The sequence below is a fragment of the Notamacropus eugenii genome, chromosome 2 (genome assembly GCF_028372415.1).
Source record: "Notamacropus eugenii isolate mMacEug1 chromosome 2, mMacEug1.pri_v2, whole genome shotgun sequence".
Classification (NCBI taxonomy): domain Eukaryota; kingdom Metazoa; phylum Chordata; class Mammalia; order Diprotodontia; family Macropodidae; genus Notamacropus; species Notamacropus eugenii.
Genome location: NC_092873.1, coordinates 326224156 through 326240144, shown reverse-complemented (window position 1 = coordinate 326240144; position 15989 = coordinate 326224156). Strand labels below are relative to the sequence as shown.

The following is a 15989-nucleotide window of genomic DNA, read 5'->3' as shown; positions in this document are numbered from 1 at the left end:
AAAGAAGTGGAATCTGCAAAGGCAAGTCTCACCAAAGAAACAAAAGAGAGAACAATAGATAGGGAATGTAAATATATAGAAGTGAAGGACAATCTGGAAGAAAAGACACAAAACCAACATTACATAAAATATTCTAACTATTCAAGCAACACATATAACTGATCACGAAGATAGGAAAATAGGGATAATCTAAGGATCACAGGCCTCTCTGAAGAACACAACAGAACAAAAAAATCTAACACCATAATGCAGGAAATAATAGAGGAGACTTGTCCAGAACTTCTAAACATAGAAAACGAAATACCAATTGAAAGAAATTACCTCCAAGGGAGAAAAAAAAAACCAAGGTTGCAAACTCCATGACACATAGTGGCTAAATTCAACAATTCAATTTAGAAACAAGAGGTTCTGCAAGTAATCAGGGGAAAGACCTTCAAATACAAAGGAAAGGAAATCTATTAAAACTGGAAGACTATTCTGTACACACCTCACTATGTAGAAAGGAATATAATAATGTATTTCAAACAGCAAAGAAGCTCAGGATGCAGACCACAACGACCTACCTCGCAAATCTGAGTTTAAGCATAAATTGAAAAAAAAGTGGACATAAAATAATAAAGAGGCACTCTGAAACATTTTTAGAAAGAAAATCAGAATTAAAGAGATTTGCTTCCCAAACATCCCAAACAATAGCAATGCCGAAGGAATAAATGCAACAGCCAAGGGGGGCAGCAGCAACAGAGCCACAGAGAGATCAGCAAGAAAATTCTTTCTAAATGTACACAAGGAAATAGGGTGAAAGTAGAAGTTCCATGAAGGTAACAGTAAACAGGCAGGACTAGAGCACTATGGACAGAATATGGTGACACCTTGCCTACAAGTAAATCAATGTTTTTTGTGGAACTACAACATGAGAAAGTACACAAAAGGGGGAGAAAAAAGCAGGGAGATAGAATGAAATTCCTGATGTGCCAGAGTCAAATCTAGAGCTAATGATGATCAGAAGGTGACCCTTGTCATCTCAGGAAGAGGAAAGCCTACAGAGGAGGGAGTGAAAAAGGGAGAAGGACTGAAAAAAGGGGAAAAAGAAATAGGCCTTGCTTTAGTGGTGGGAGGGGCTGCACTAATGAATGCTCCTAGGGAGATGAGGACCTTATTCTGGGTGTGAATAGGGGGATTTGGTTCTTGAGAAGTCTACTAATTCAACATCAGGCACGGGGAATAGGAACTCCTGGGGGCAACTGAGACCTGAGGAAGTAAGAGAGCATAGACCTAGGGACAGGACTTTGAGGCAAATGGGGGAAAAGCAGCAAGAAAAGGTACAAATCAGTAATAACCTGCATAGTCAGGGATGCAAGGAGAAGCCCTTCCATGGAGCATTATCCTCTTGACACCTGAAATAACTGGCATTGTTCTAGGAGTGAGGCACAAAGGAAAAGGGGAAATCCATGCATACTCTACATGGAAGTTGCAGAAACTACTTAGGGAAGACAACCTGGAATAGATACCTCGGAAGTTCTGACTGAAACAGGAATACAGAGAAAAGAGAAAGACCACATAATCACAGGGTTCATGAACCAGAGAATGAAGGTCAAAAGTAGCAAGAGAAGATGGATAATGAAAAAAGTAGGAGAAATCTTTTTTTTTGGAAAGGGTCACAACCAAACACAATTTTAAAAAACTAGTGAACAGAATAAGTTAAAGAGCAGGAGAAGAAGAATTAATTTATTTGACTGAGAGGAAAAAAAGGGGAGAATTATATAACTAGATAAAATCAGGAGAGAAAAGGAACTAATAAAACTCCAAAGGAAAAGAAGTAATAAACAAGAGGAGGGGATCAAGAGTAAACGGTAAAGAGCCACCTTAAAAAAAAAAGATTATGGTAAAGTAACTGAAGGAACATAGTAGAAGAAAAAAAATCAGAGACAGAGAAAAACATAAACTTAACTCTCATAACTTTAAATGTGAATGGATAAAATAAGCCAATAAAACAAAAAAGAGCAAGAGGCTGGTTAAGAAAACAAAACCCTACAATTTTTTGTTTATAAGAAACATTTTAAAAACCAATACATATACACAATTAAACTGAAAGGATATACCTGGAACATAGTAAGTAATATATGTAAATGTTAGCTATTATTAAGTTATTGGAGGAATATTCAGTACTCATGACTAAGCCATGCCAATATAATAAAAATTACAACAGTACAAAAATTAACTTACACTTTCAATGCTATGTCAATCAAATAAGAACTAAGGGGAGAATTTATGGAATTCAGCAAAATAATAATAAAATTCATTTGGAAAAGCGTAAGATCTAAAATTTTAAGGGAAATAATGACAAGAAGAAGGGATGAAGGTGGACTAGTACTTCCAGACCTCAAACTACATTATGAAGAAGCAGTCATCAAAACCATTTAGTATTGATTAAAAAATAGAAAGATCAATAAAACAGTCTAGACAAGTGAGTTTCAAAAATAATAGAACTCAATAACCCAGTGTTTGAGAAAGAGGAAAACATAAATTATCCTAGGAAAAAGCCCTTCTTCAATAAAAACTATTGGGAAAACTGGAAAGTAATTTGACAGAAATTGGGCTTAGAGCAACAACTTACACCATATTCCACAATACATAAAAATAGATATGCAACTTTAATATTAAAGATCATACTATAAAAAAATTGGAAAACAGAATATATACTATCACAGCTATATAGCTAGGAGATATATTCTTAACCAAATAATAGAGACAATTGCAAAAGGTAAAACAGATAACTTTGATTATTTGAAACTGAAAAGCTTCTGCACAAAACTGATGCACTTCAGATAAGAAGGGAAGTCAAATGGAAAAAAATCTTTGTATCAAATTTCTCTAATAAGGATCTGGTATCCAAGACATATAAAGAATTAACAAATACATATAAGAATAATAGTCATTACCCAATAAATAAATGGTCAAAGGATTTCAACAAACAGTTCTCAAAAGAAGAATTGTCATGTATCCAAAAATCACATGAAAGAATGTTCCAAATCTCTAATAATAAGAGAAATGCAAATCAAAATAACTCCATTTTTACATCATACCCTGCAAACTGGCAAAAATAACAAAAAAAATGGAAACAGTCAATGCTTTAGGTTGTCGAATAATCGTACTACTATACTGTTGTTAGAGATGTAAAGAAGTTCAACCATATTAGAAAGCAATTTAAAATTATGCAAATAAAATTACTAAAATGTCTATTCCCTTTGAACCAGAGATTCCATTTACGGACTTATTCTTTAAGGAAGCCATTGTTAGAAGGAAAGTCCTCACATACTCCAAAATATTTATAGCAGCACTTTTCATGATAGCTAACAATTGAGGAATGACTAAAGAAATTATGGTATATGAACAAAACAGAATAGTTCCATAATGGAACTGTGCTGTAAAAAATTATATGTGTGATGAATACTGAGCATGGAAAGATGTATATGAACTGATAGAGAACAAAGTAAATGGAACCAAGAAAACAATATACACAGCAACTACAACAATGTAAATGGAAAGAACACCATACCAAAAAGTCAAAAGTAAATGTAACAGAACTATAAAGATCAAGCAGGATTACAATGAAGTTATGAAAGAACACTGAACCCATTACTTTGTGGAGGTGAGAGGTCTACAGGTGCACACTTTGCATATGTTGTCATGATCATTTATGCTGATTGTTTTCTCTCTCTCTACAAAATACCAGATGGCTCTCTGGGAGGGGGAAGAGAAAAGGGCAGGATACTTGGGATAACCATAATAATGTAAGAAACAGAAGACAGCAATAAAAAACCATTTTTTGAAGTTTTAAAATAAAAGCTTCACTTTTCACAAAGAAAACACAATAAAAACAGGAAAGTGTGAGAAAGAATATCAAGGACTGGTGTAGAGTTCAGTGGGGAGAGCATGATCATAAAGTGATGACAGGATTACTCATTCTGCAAGGATTTATTGAGATCCTATTGCAAGCCAGGCATTGTGTCGGGTGCTGTGGAAGATACAAAAAATAAGACGTGATCCCTATCCTCCTGGAGCTCGTAGTCTACTAAGAGAGATAAAACAGGTACAAAAATAACTGTCATGCAAGGCATAACGTCAAAGTCAAATAGGAAAGTTACAAAGTGTTATGCTAAGTTAGTGGAGGAAGAGATAACATGAAAAGAACATAAGTTATACCTATCATCTTTTCCATTTCTTTTACCTAGCCTTCTATCCTCCTCTTTCTCCTCTCCATTAAGGAATAAGAATACCAGATAGCCAAGGGGAGATAATGAGAAAAGCAGCTCTATTCCAAAACTAGAAGATTCCTAGTTTATAGCAATAAAGTTATGTCCTTAATAAGAATTCAGTGTTTTTCACACTGAAGCCTAATCCGAAAGCAAACCTTTTGAAGGTACAAGTATATCACAGTTTTGGCTTGTAGCATTTAACAGGTATATATCCAAGCACCAAGTTTTGAAACCAACTGAGTCCATATCAAATCTTGTCCAAGATACCAAAACAACCCTAAATTATGTTTCTTTCCTAGGACGGACAAACACTAATAACAAAAGTCAATGAGAATCTGACATAGCAATCCAAAAATTTAATAGCATTCTTTCATAATTATTCCAAAATGTCTCCAAAAAACTCCTATCCAGAGGTCTCTAGCTTGGCTGAAAATATGCCTCTTTAACAGTCATGGAGAGGAAAGCAGGTGACTCATTTATTTACAAATACAGGAATAAATAGTGGAAAGCTTAGCCACTTCTCTCCCGGCAGTGGAAGAAACCAACTATGTGAAACTAATAGAGATACCACTCTAAGCAAAACTGTCCAATCCAGAGACCATGACTCCAAAAACAAGAGACAGTCACCAAGCAAGAAGGAAGAATCTGATAACCCAAATCAGGGCAAACAAGTGAACCAGGTCTTAACAGGAGGTGGAGCTGCCTTTTTCTGAGGATCAGAAGACTGAAAATGCACTTCTCTCCACCCATACCCACTACACAAACAGCACAAGACCACAGGAAGGGGGGAATTTCTGTGGTAAGCAAATGACATGCTGAAATCTAGTCATTCAACTAGGTATACACATTAATATGATGAATAAACTTTCACCATATAACACATCCTTGACTTCTGCTTCTGTTTCTTCTGGAATTTATTGGTTTTTCCTGTGTGAGCCTTAATGATATTTGTTAAATTCTCCTGGAACTTAAAATCTACAATGTAGTTTAAAAAAAAAAAAAAGAACACTGAACTAGCAGTCCAGAAAGAACCAGGCTCTGTAAATAACTAGTTGTATGGCTTTATGCAAGTCACTTAACTATACACACTATTATACCTTCCACCTCCCTGCCTTTGACACATCCTGTCTCTTATGCTTGGTGCTCTACCTCACCTCCACCTCTAAGAGTCCCTAGCTTTGTATCTCACCTCTCACTAGATTATGTTCCTTGAAGACAGGGACTGTCTGTCTCTTTTTATATCCTCAGTGCTCAGCACCTAACCTAACACAAAGCAGGAGCTTTAAAAAAGTTTGACTGTCTGATCTGTATGAGGCATTTCCTGATTGTCCCCATTGTTAGTACTCTCCCTACCAACCAACCTCAAAATTACTTTGAATTGTACATTCTGTTTCCCCCAGTAAACCATAAGCTCCTCAAGGGCAGGAACTACTTCATTTTTGCATCCTCAGTGCTTAACATTGGGCCCAACACATATCAGGCACTCAATAAAAGCTTGTTGAGTTTAACTGAATTAAGTCTCTGAGGCCTCATTTTCTACATCTGTAAAATGAGGGAAAGAAACAAGATGATCTAAGAAGTTACATGCAATTATAATAATTTTTACAATTTTATGACCACAGAGTTAAGAGGACTGACAAAAAAAATACTATAAGCACAACAACAACATTTCATACTTCACACTCCAATGCCAAAAAACCACACATTTTAGAGAAAAAAAATCAGAATTTCTATCTCTTCCCCAACCCGAGCATTTATTCAGACCTGAGCCAAAAGACAGAATTCTCTTACTGGTCTTCTATGTAAATTAAAGCACTTCCTACAACAAACAAAGTTCTTCTCAGGACTCTTCACATCTATGTAACAAAAAGTTGATGCATTAAACATACTGACTTCGACCTACCCAATCCTACTGACCGCACTAGCTAGTGGATTTTGACTGGGGTTAGAGTGGCAGGTGGCTTCAGGGTAATGCGCTATCAGCTTGTGGTGAGGACTTTGGTATTCTCCTCCCCTTTTCAGCTAAAGTCTTTGAGAAAGTTGCCTCTTCTCCTCACTTGCTTCTGAATTCTCTGCATATGGCTTCTGACTTCATCATTCACCTGAAAATGCTCTCTCCCAAGCTATCAATGATCTCTTCATGACCAAATCTTTTCTCAACCTTCCTCCTTCTTGACTTCTCCGTAGCATTTTACACTGCTGATCACCTTCTCCTCCACCAGGATGCTCACTCTTCTCAAGACGTTGCTCTCTCCTGGTTTTCCTACCTATTTGACTATTCTTTTCCTTCATGTACCACTCATTAACTGAGGGAGACTTTCAAGACTCTGTCCTAGACCCTCTTTTTCTTTTCCTCTATACTATCTCACCAACTCCCAGAAGTTCAATTATCCTTTCTATGTAGATGACTCCCATGTTTAGACATCTAGCCTCAGTCTCTTTTCTTTGTTCCAGTCTGGCTGATATTACCAACACCCTTTCGGTCATCTTGAACTCGACGTTACCTAAGCCTCTCTACCTCAACATGCCCCAAACAGAACTTATTATCTTCATCCTTAATCTTCTCCTCACATTAATTTCCCTGTTACTGTTGAGTGCGCCACCATCCTTTCAGTCACTCAGGATCAAAATTTGATTATCACACTCCATTCCTCACTCATATTCATTGAACATATCCAATCTATTATCAAATCTTGTTTTATCTACCTTCACAGCATCACTCACAGATATCCCCTTCTCTCTATAAATACAACCATCACTTAGATTCAAACTCTCATCACCTCATGCCTGGACTACTTCAGTGGCCTGCTGATACAGTGGTCTCCCCAACTCCATATTCCATATCCAGCTGACAAAATGATTTTCCTAAAGTGCAGACCTGATCAAGTAGCACCCACTACTAGCAACACACACACACACACACATCCCTACTCCTCTACGGTCCAGCTACACTAAACGATTTGTTTTTCCAGATTCCATCTCCCATCTCCCCACCTTGGCACCAACTGTCCTCCATGTCTGCAATGCTTTCCCTCCTCACCCTGACCTCTCTTAACTCACCCTGGCCTCCTTCTAATTTCAGTTTAAATACCATTTTCCTCAGGAAATCTCTCCCAATTCCCTCAGCAGCTAGAGCCTTCAGCTCTGAGTTACCTTTCATCTACATTGTACATATTTTGTATATCCTAGTTATCCACATGTCCCATTAGATGAGCTCCTTGAGGGCAGGGAATGAATTTACCTTTCTTTGCATCCACAGTGCTTCACAGAATGCCTGACATATAGTAGAATTTAACAAATGGTTTTTGACTGAAAAAAAAAAGGGGGTGGGGAGGGAAGAGTGGGAAGGGAAGGATAGTAATTCCAGTCTCTCCAGAAACACACATACCGTATTTTCAGGTCCCTCCCGACTATGGGAGACTGGCACCATCTCCAGCTTGGCATTGTTAGGAAGATTGGCAAATCTCCACTGCAGAGAAAGATCAAGCACATTCCTCTGAAACCTGCAAAACAAACCAAAGTCCTCACCACAAGTTGATAGCACATTACCCTGAAGCCACCTGCCACACCCAACCCCAGTCAAAATCCATGAATTAAATCCTCCAGAAGGACAGAAGACTAGCAGTTTATCTGCCTGGGGACTCTCACTACCAGGGGCATTTTCAAACGAGACCAAAAATTAAAGAACTGAAAGTACTGAAAGTTTAAAGTGGTCAAAAGTTAAAGCTGTCAAAGTACAATAAGACATCCAGACATAATAAGGAACTCAGCTTTGACATTCCTCCAAATGTGATGGTGTTAATAAGGAAAGGGCAAATGGAATAGAAATTCAAGCCTCTGAAGAGTATAAGGAAGATGGCTCTTTTTCAAGGTTTTGAAGCAATGGCTGTTGAACAAAGTTCCTTTAGGTGCTGTGAGGGAAAAGGGCACTGCCATCATGATTGCCAGTAAGATACTGGGGGAGAAGGGAAGATGATCAACTGAAAATCAAGTACACTGTTTTACCTACTGCATTCTTTTCACCTTCCTCTTTCCCCATATTCACACCAAATCTTTTATACAAGCACCTAACAAAAAAGCAAAATAAACAGGCTTCTTTTCGGTTCTCTTTTTCATCCCCTGGAGGAGGTAACTAACAAATAAGAATGTGATCAAAAGTCAGACAACAAGAGAGAGCAGAAATAAAGAGAAAGTGACAATACACAATCCAGGTAACTTTTCAGTTATCTGAAAGCTGGCTAACTGGTGAACACAAACACAAATCAAGTCTTCATGGACTGAACAAGCATAATATAAAGAGATCAAAAGCTAGGTTGGAAATTCAGTTAACGAGAATTCTAATCCAGGAGCCAAAACTAATTTTACTCATGATCCTGGACAAGTTACTTAATATCTCTGTACCTCTTAGTTTGGCAAAAATTAATTACAACAGAAGTGCTATATAATTTAATGATAGTTAAAGTCTTCCACCAGACCAAAGAAGCTGCCAGTCTGGATCAGCAACTAAAAGACCATAGTACAGGTTTAGAAATACCCTAATCTGCATGCAAAGAAGGGAATCAGAAAACCCAAGAGTTCAAGGGGATAAGGTTTCTCGGCAGTAAATGAGGGGAATTAAGGGATCTAAGATGTAAGTAGTAAGAGGAAATATCAGAGTCCAGGAGGCGAAAGCAGATCACAGAATCATAAAGGACATGGGCAGGTCTCAGAAACAGGAAACCCAAAACTTCCACTGATCTTTATCAGTGAACCCTCCCACCCAATTATAATTCTAGGAGGCATGTTTATCACCATTCTAGCTATTTTACAAACAGGGAAACTGAGATGAGGAAAGCCAGATTAGCCAAGGGCCACATAATGGTGAAGCTGGGATTACAATAAGCAAGCAAGCTCCTGACTTCCAGTTCACATCACATATGGATTCATCACAAATTATACCCCTATTCATATAAGGGAAAGAAAAAAGACAAAAAAAGAATCATTAAGAAGGGAAGAAAACAGGAAGGAACAAAGAAACTAGTAAATTTCAGAAGATTCATGCCACGAAAAATATTTCTCTATATAAATTGACAGAAGACTTTTCTCTAATTAATCTTTCCTAAAACAAAAGGAAAACTAGAGTGGGAGATGGAATGAGAAAGAAAGTAATTCTCCTTGCATTTACTTCATTTACTCCAAACCTCATAAAACTTGTAAGAGTAAAGATTTTTTAGCCTTACTAATGCTCCAGGTCTAGCAAAATACAGCTGCTAAATATCCAAAAAATATTACCGTCTCTCATTGCAATGCATAAAGAAGAAAGACTGTATGCATCACTAGAGGTAAAACAAAACACAAATTACAATTCTCAAATGTAAAACTCTGAGTTCTATTTTGAAAATATCCTCTAAAGTATGAAGTTAGAAGGAAGAACTCAGAGAAATTTAAAAGCCAAGGAGAGAATAGGTGTGAAATTTGAAAATATACAAAGTGGCCAGACAGATAATATAAATGCCAAGATATTGAAAACAACCAATGATTTTTTCTGAATCATTAACAACCAAACCAGAAAAGTTCATAAAGATTAGGAAATGGGTAAACATCACATCAATCTTTAAAACTGGCTCAAAAAATAACTTTGGAAGTTGAAATATAATAGCTTAGTGCAAAAGTGGAATAGATAGTGGGAAATTAAAAATCGAGTTAAGACATCTGCAAGGTGTGTTTCAGGTTGGAAAAAAAATCAAATGACAAAAAAAAATGCCAAAAAACTAAGTTTTTTCTGTCGATTATGGCACTTTAAAAAAATAACAAACAAAAAATAACCAACACAACTACTTAGGGGATGAAAGTGAAAAAGCAACCAAAACTACTATCATAAAGGAACAGACTCAAAAAATTAATTCGATTTGGCTCCAGAAACTCTATCACATGGGTGGAAAACTAGTTAAGAACAAACAAAGGTAGATGGTACATTGCTCTTCATCTGGCTCTTGAGATATGACTTAATATGTTCATTAATAAACTGTCAAGATCAACGGATATACCAACACATATAACAATTAACATAAAGCAATGGATTAATTAGATATTCCAGTGTGTGACAGGGCAAAAATCCTACCAATAGACACTATGAAGATTAGAGACTGTTAAGAGAAAAGATAGATTCAACTTCTACAATTAGAAAAAATAGATTCAACTTCTACAATTAGCCAACATAAGATATGGCTATCTTCTTAAAGAAACAAAGAGATTGCAAGTTAAGTTATTATCATACTATATGGATGCAAGCAAGAAGCATATTCTAGTGGAAATGGCCCTACATGATTAGAACTAGGAACTCTAGGCTCAGTTCTGTAACCTTTAGCAAGTCCCTTCACCATAAGTACCTTCATTTTCTCATCTATAAAATGGGTATTATGCCACTTCTCTACCTCATATGTTTTTTTCCTCAAAGATAATATATTTTTATGTAGGTACTTCCTCCATAGACACAAGGTAAAATGAAACTCTTCTATGCCTTAGGAAATGATATGTGATCAAGAATTTATCACCTAAGCAGCAACCTTCTAGGAAGATGCTTCTCTAACATAGATAAACTAAGCTCTTGAACAATAGCTATACAGTCTTTTGACAGAACTTATACTTACGTTCTGAAATAAAGCTGAGAAAACAGTTATGAAAACATCTTAAAAGAATGTTACATTTTTCTTCATTATGACCAAAACAGGGGAAAGGTAAGTACCTTCTAATAGATTCTGGGATTTATTGTTTTTCTTTCCAGTCTTCTAGGTTCTTAACCCTCAAAACCCTAAGTAGTAGATGGTAAATGTATACTTATTTCAAGACTCAGTGATTTCAGTGTGGTTACTGCCATCAACAAAGACAGCAAACTCACTCCACACCTTCACAGAAAGTCTTCATGAATAGCTATGGTTGCAAAAGAGAGGTGTTGTGAAACAGCGGATAAATGACTAGACTTAAAGTAAAGAAGACCTAGGTTCAAGTTCTGACCCCAACACATACTAGTTCTGTTAGTACTCCAGGCTACTCTCTAAGGTTATAAGTTACAGAGGAGTTACTGAGTTACCATTCTTCACTGGTATAAGAAGTTTCACACTGGGGATTCTCTAAATTGATGAAGTCACAAGTCCAGACCTCAATATAACTGAAAAAACACTATCACCTAGCAATCAAATCCCTGGTGATAAGCCTTTCCAAACATAAAATTAAGCTGTTCTTCTGATGACAGACAAGGATTTCCAGATTAGCAGAATTTGCCAGAGGTTGTATTCCATTGGTATAACCTTCAAGAACCCAAGAACTCCACAGCATCAAGAAACAACAGTACAGAACTTTAATGGGAAAAAACTGAACATACTATGAGAATAATTCCCTAAAGGGAAAACCTTTGTTTTTCTAAATAAGCCTGAGCCTTTGTGCTTTACAATCTTAAGGACAGTGTGTCCATAAGCTCTGTTCTAGAGATCTAGACACGTCCTGATCATAGTAGCAAGAGTCCTAAACTAAAAGAAGGCAAGTATATAAGGTCTGACTCACTTCAGATCGTATTCGCTTGGATTGAAGTTCTGTCGCTGACAGGTGTCCTCCAAAACCTGCCAAAAAATGAAGGGGAATTAAATTACTCTGTTGGAGGCAAAGTATTCAGTTATTAGAAACAAGCAGTACTGAGTAGCCATGGACTGCAGGAACTAGAAGTGACCCAGAAATCATGCAATCCAATTCCCTCATTTTATAGATGGAAAAACTGCAGTTAAGGGAAAAGTGACTTAAGACAACACAGTGAATTACCAATAGATATGAGGCTAGAACCCAGGTCTTCTGACTCCTCCTCCAAGCATACTTTCCAAGTCACATTATGCTACTCTACAGATCTTAGATTTAATCGTTATATAGGTCAGTTAGGTTTACCCAGGGAAAAACATAGCTTCCTTTTCCACTCTCAATCTGTCCAGTCATCTGGGAAACGCGTGCCTTTGTAGTAACAAAGGTAATCTGATGAAATCACAGGAGTAGCTTAACAAAAATCCATTCCTACAGCTTCGCGGGAGGAGGGGGAGGAAATAACTCAGGAGTTCATGCCCTCCTAAAAGGGTCAGGGAAGGCCAACAGCCTCAACTACAAACACAAAAGATCGGAACATCAAATGGGGCAAAAGACAGGACTCGAGGAGTTCAGGTGAGAGACAGGTGGCTACGAAGGCCTCAGTCTCAAGTCACCTCCTTGAAGGAAGGGGGAGAGGGCGGCAGGAGACGCCCCAGCACAGTCCTTCTCACCTCCCCACCCCATCCCGAGCAATCCCCGCCACCTTCTCACCGCAGGTGTAGGGAGGGCTCCCCAGGGCACCTCCCCTTTCCCAGAGCCCTCAGAAGAAGCCCGCCTCAACTCAAGACCCTTGGAGGACCTCTCCCCCATTGGTCAACTTAAGCCCCGCCCTTTCCCTTGGACACGCCCCCAGGGGCATCCCATCCTACCCTACCCCCACCCCTCCCCTCCTGAAGCCAACCGCAAGAGGCCCGGCTCCGACCTCAGCCCCCCGCGCCGCATCTAAGGACCCTCCAACGGGGAGCGCCCGAGCCTCCTGTCCCCGCCCGCCGCACCTGCAGTAACACGGTGCTCGGCGTCACCTTCACCGTGAGGCGCCTCCCATTCGGGGTCAGAACCGACACCGCGGGGCCCCCGCTGCTGCCCGGGGCCGCCATCTTCCGATCACGTGACCGCCCCCTCCCCGCCGGCTCTTATTCAAACAACTTTATTGGCAAAAGAGCCCGGAAGAACAGCTACAGCTCGGGGGGGCGGGGCCTGAGCGTGACTTCCGCTGCTGGACCAATCCCAGCCTAGAAAAGCCTACTCTGCCCCCTTCTCCTCCCCACTCCAGGCACATCCTCCCCAAAGACCTCCCCCACCAGGTGCTAAGCCCCGCCCCGTCGTTAGAGCCAAGTCAGCAACCCCAATAGGAGCTAATTTATATATAATTCTTTAAGTTTTGTAAAGCACTTTACAAAGATTAGCTCATTTGATCCTCACACCTAGGACGTAGGTGCTATTATCATCCCCATTTTACTGATGCAAATACTAGGACAGAGAGAGGTTAAATGACTTACTCAGGATTATACAATTAAGAAGTATCCAGGACAGGGTTCAAACTCATTTCTTTCTGACTTCAAACCCAAAGCACCACTTAGGTGCCTCAAAAGCTATCTTGTTGCCTTGATAAGTATTTATTAAACATTTACTACATGCCAGGAACTGTAAACATGTGTTGAGTGGTTTCTGTGTGCCAGGAACTGCATTGTTGTGTCATGGAGCCCAAATCTGGGCAGTTTGGTGTAGTAGGGTGAAGCAAGAAAGATCTGAGTTTAATCTCAGGCACCAACTAAGTATTCTTCGGCAATGAAGGACAAGCACACACGCAGTTATATGGCAAGGCTTAGTTGGACAAAGAATCACTTACCCTGGCCTTGGTTTCTTCATATATAAAGAGGCAGAGTGAACTAATAAGGTCCCTTCTAGCTGTAAATCTCCATGATCCTATGTCCTGAGACAATCCCTTCTCCCTATCTCTTTTCTCCAAGGAGCCTTGAGGAAGCAGTAGAAGTGGGAGAGTAGGGAAATGATTCTTTAATACATTTCAATTTAACATTTCTTTAGAGAATTCTACTCACCAGACACTGTGCACTGAGGACACCTGGTCAAAAAACAGTAATCCTTCCTTCCCTCAAGGAACTTTCCAGTCTGTCTATTGGGTAGGTAGACAGATAAGTAAATATAAAATAACTTCATGAGACAGAGCACTGACAGTTGGGGGGCAAGAGAAAATTAAGGAGGATATGGAACCCAAGCAGAGTTTTGAGGGAAGCTAGGGATGCCAAGAAGAGGAGGTGGAGAAAGCATTCCAGGCATGAGGTGGAGGTGGGGGTTGGGGGTAGGATTTATTTTCATAAAGACTAGGAAGCTGGAGATGGAATATCAAGTTTAGAGAATAACTGCCTAGAATTTATAGTGTGTAGGGAGCTATATAAAATCAGTCTGGAAAGAAGCCACATTAGGGAGAATATTGAACAATCAATAAGTATTTATTAAGACTCTACTGTGTATTAGAGCCACAGGTTCCCCACCCCTGTGCTAGACACTATAATAGGTAATGGAAATGCAAAGACAAAAGTAAAGGAACCCTAAAGGAACCCATAGTTTGAGGAATGAGTAGAGTGAAATAACATACAGAAACATAGGTAAATATAAAATAGATAAAGTTGATTTAGGGGGAAAAGATCGATCAGCTAGAAGATCAGGAAAGACAATTAAGAAAATCGTAAACCTTGAAGGGAACAGAGGCTTCTAAGAGAAAAAGGTTCAGAAGCATAGCATTCAAGGGAATGCTAAATTTCATAGGGAAAGAGCCAACACAGAAGAGTGGAGATGGAAAATGAGATGCTACATATGGGAACCCATCGGTGTGGCTACATCAGTATTTGTGGAGTGTCTGTGGCTGGATTTGAATGCATGAAGATGAGTCTTCCCCAGTTCTAATCCCAGCACTCTATCCACTGTACCACCTAGCTGCCCTGTAAATGCCAAATAGAGGAGTATTTCATTGTGGAGGTCATAGGCATCAATTGTGTGAAGGAGGGCAAGAAGAAGTAGCATAGTCATCATATCTACATTATAGGAAAGTGAGTGTGTGAAAAAATGAATTGGAATGGGGGGAAAACAAGGCAGAGAGATCAACAAGGAATTTATTGCAGTATTCCTATAAAGGGATTGTAGGAAGGGAGAGTGAGGAGTTGAGAATCACTTCAAAGTTACAAACAAGTTAACCAGGAGAATGGTAGTGCCCTTAACAAAAATAGGGACATTTATTAGAAGGGTAGGTTTGGGAGGAAAGAAAACAAATTCTGTTGGAGACAGGTCAAGTTTTACATGTCTACCATGTTCCAGTTTGAAACATTGAGTAGACCATTAATGTTGTAGGACTGGAGCTAAAGAGAAAGATTAGGGTTGGATATATAGATTTGGGAATCATCGTCATCAAATAGATACCTGAATGAATCTATGTGAGCTGAAAAGGACCAAAAGGAAGAATGGAGAGAGAGAAAAGACAAGAGGGCCCAGGATAGCCTGTTGAGGGGATACTCACAGTTAGAGAGTGATGGATGTTAGATAGTCTTAAGTATGAATACTTAAGTGATGTTAAAGAGTATGGATGATGATCCATCAAAGGAGATTGAAAAGGTTGTATTTTATCCAATTGCCAGACTGAAATTGCACTTTATTCTAGAGACATAGAGAGCCACCAAAGATTTTTGAGTAAAGCAGTGAGCCAGTCATATTTGTATTTCAGTTGTATTTTAGTGGCGTGTGGAGGGAAAGGGAGAAAAGCTAGAGCAGGGAGATCAGTTTGAGGGATATTGCAATACTCAAAGACAGAGGAGATGAAATTCTGAACAAAAGTGGTAGCTATGTAAGTAGAAAAAAGAGAACATTTGTGCAAGAGAAGTTGTAGAGATAGAAGGGACAAGGTTTAATAATTGATTGGATGTGGGCCACAGAGAAGGATGAGAAGAGTCAAGGATTACCCCAAAGCTGAGACCTCTGGTCACTAGAAAGATGATGTTGCCTTTAACAGGAATAGGAAAATTTGAAGGAGAGATATGTTAGGGAAAATATAATGGGTTGGGTTTTGACGTATTGAATTTGAGATGCTCATGGTAAATGCAGTTAGAGATGTCCAGG

General features: G+C 38.8%; 1 protein-coding gene across 12 annotated transcripts in view; it reads right to left on the bottom strand.

The window, feature by feature from the left end:
• The window catches only part of ASPSCR1 (ASPSCR1 tether for SLC2A4, UBX domain containing), a 132877-nt gene extending 119851 nt beyond the window's left edge, over positions 1 to 13026 (bottom strand). For 6 of the 12 annotated variants that reach the window (XR_011975004.1, XR_011975007.1, XR_011975011.1 and 3 more), the window contains exons 1-3: positions 12857 to 13011; positions 11796 to 11851; positions 7645 to 7759 (exon numbers count right to left, since the gene is read on the bottom strand). Coding sequence is in view for 5 of the 12 variants with exons in the window: in XM_072645380.1 (XP_072501481.1) it covers positions 7645 to 7759; positions 11796 to 11851; positions 12857 to 12958 (273 nt within the window). In the remaining 7 variants the exon portion in view is untranslated. Of the gene's footprint in view, positions 1 to 7644; positions 7760 to 11795; positions 11852 to 12572; positions 12806 to 12856 lie in introns of those variants that run through there. The other 6 variants (XM_072645378.1, XM_072645381.1, XM_072645382.1 and 3 more) reach the window with 4 other exon arrangements.
• Between the last annotated feature and the right edge of the window lie 2963 nt (positions 13027 to 15989).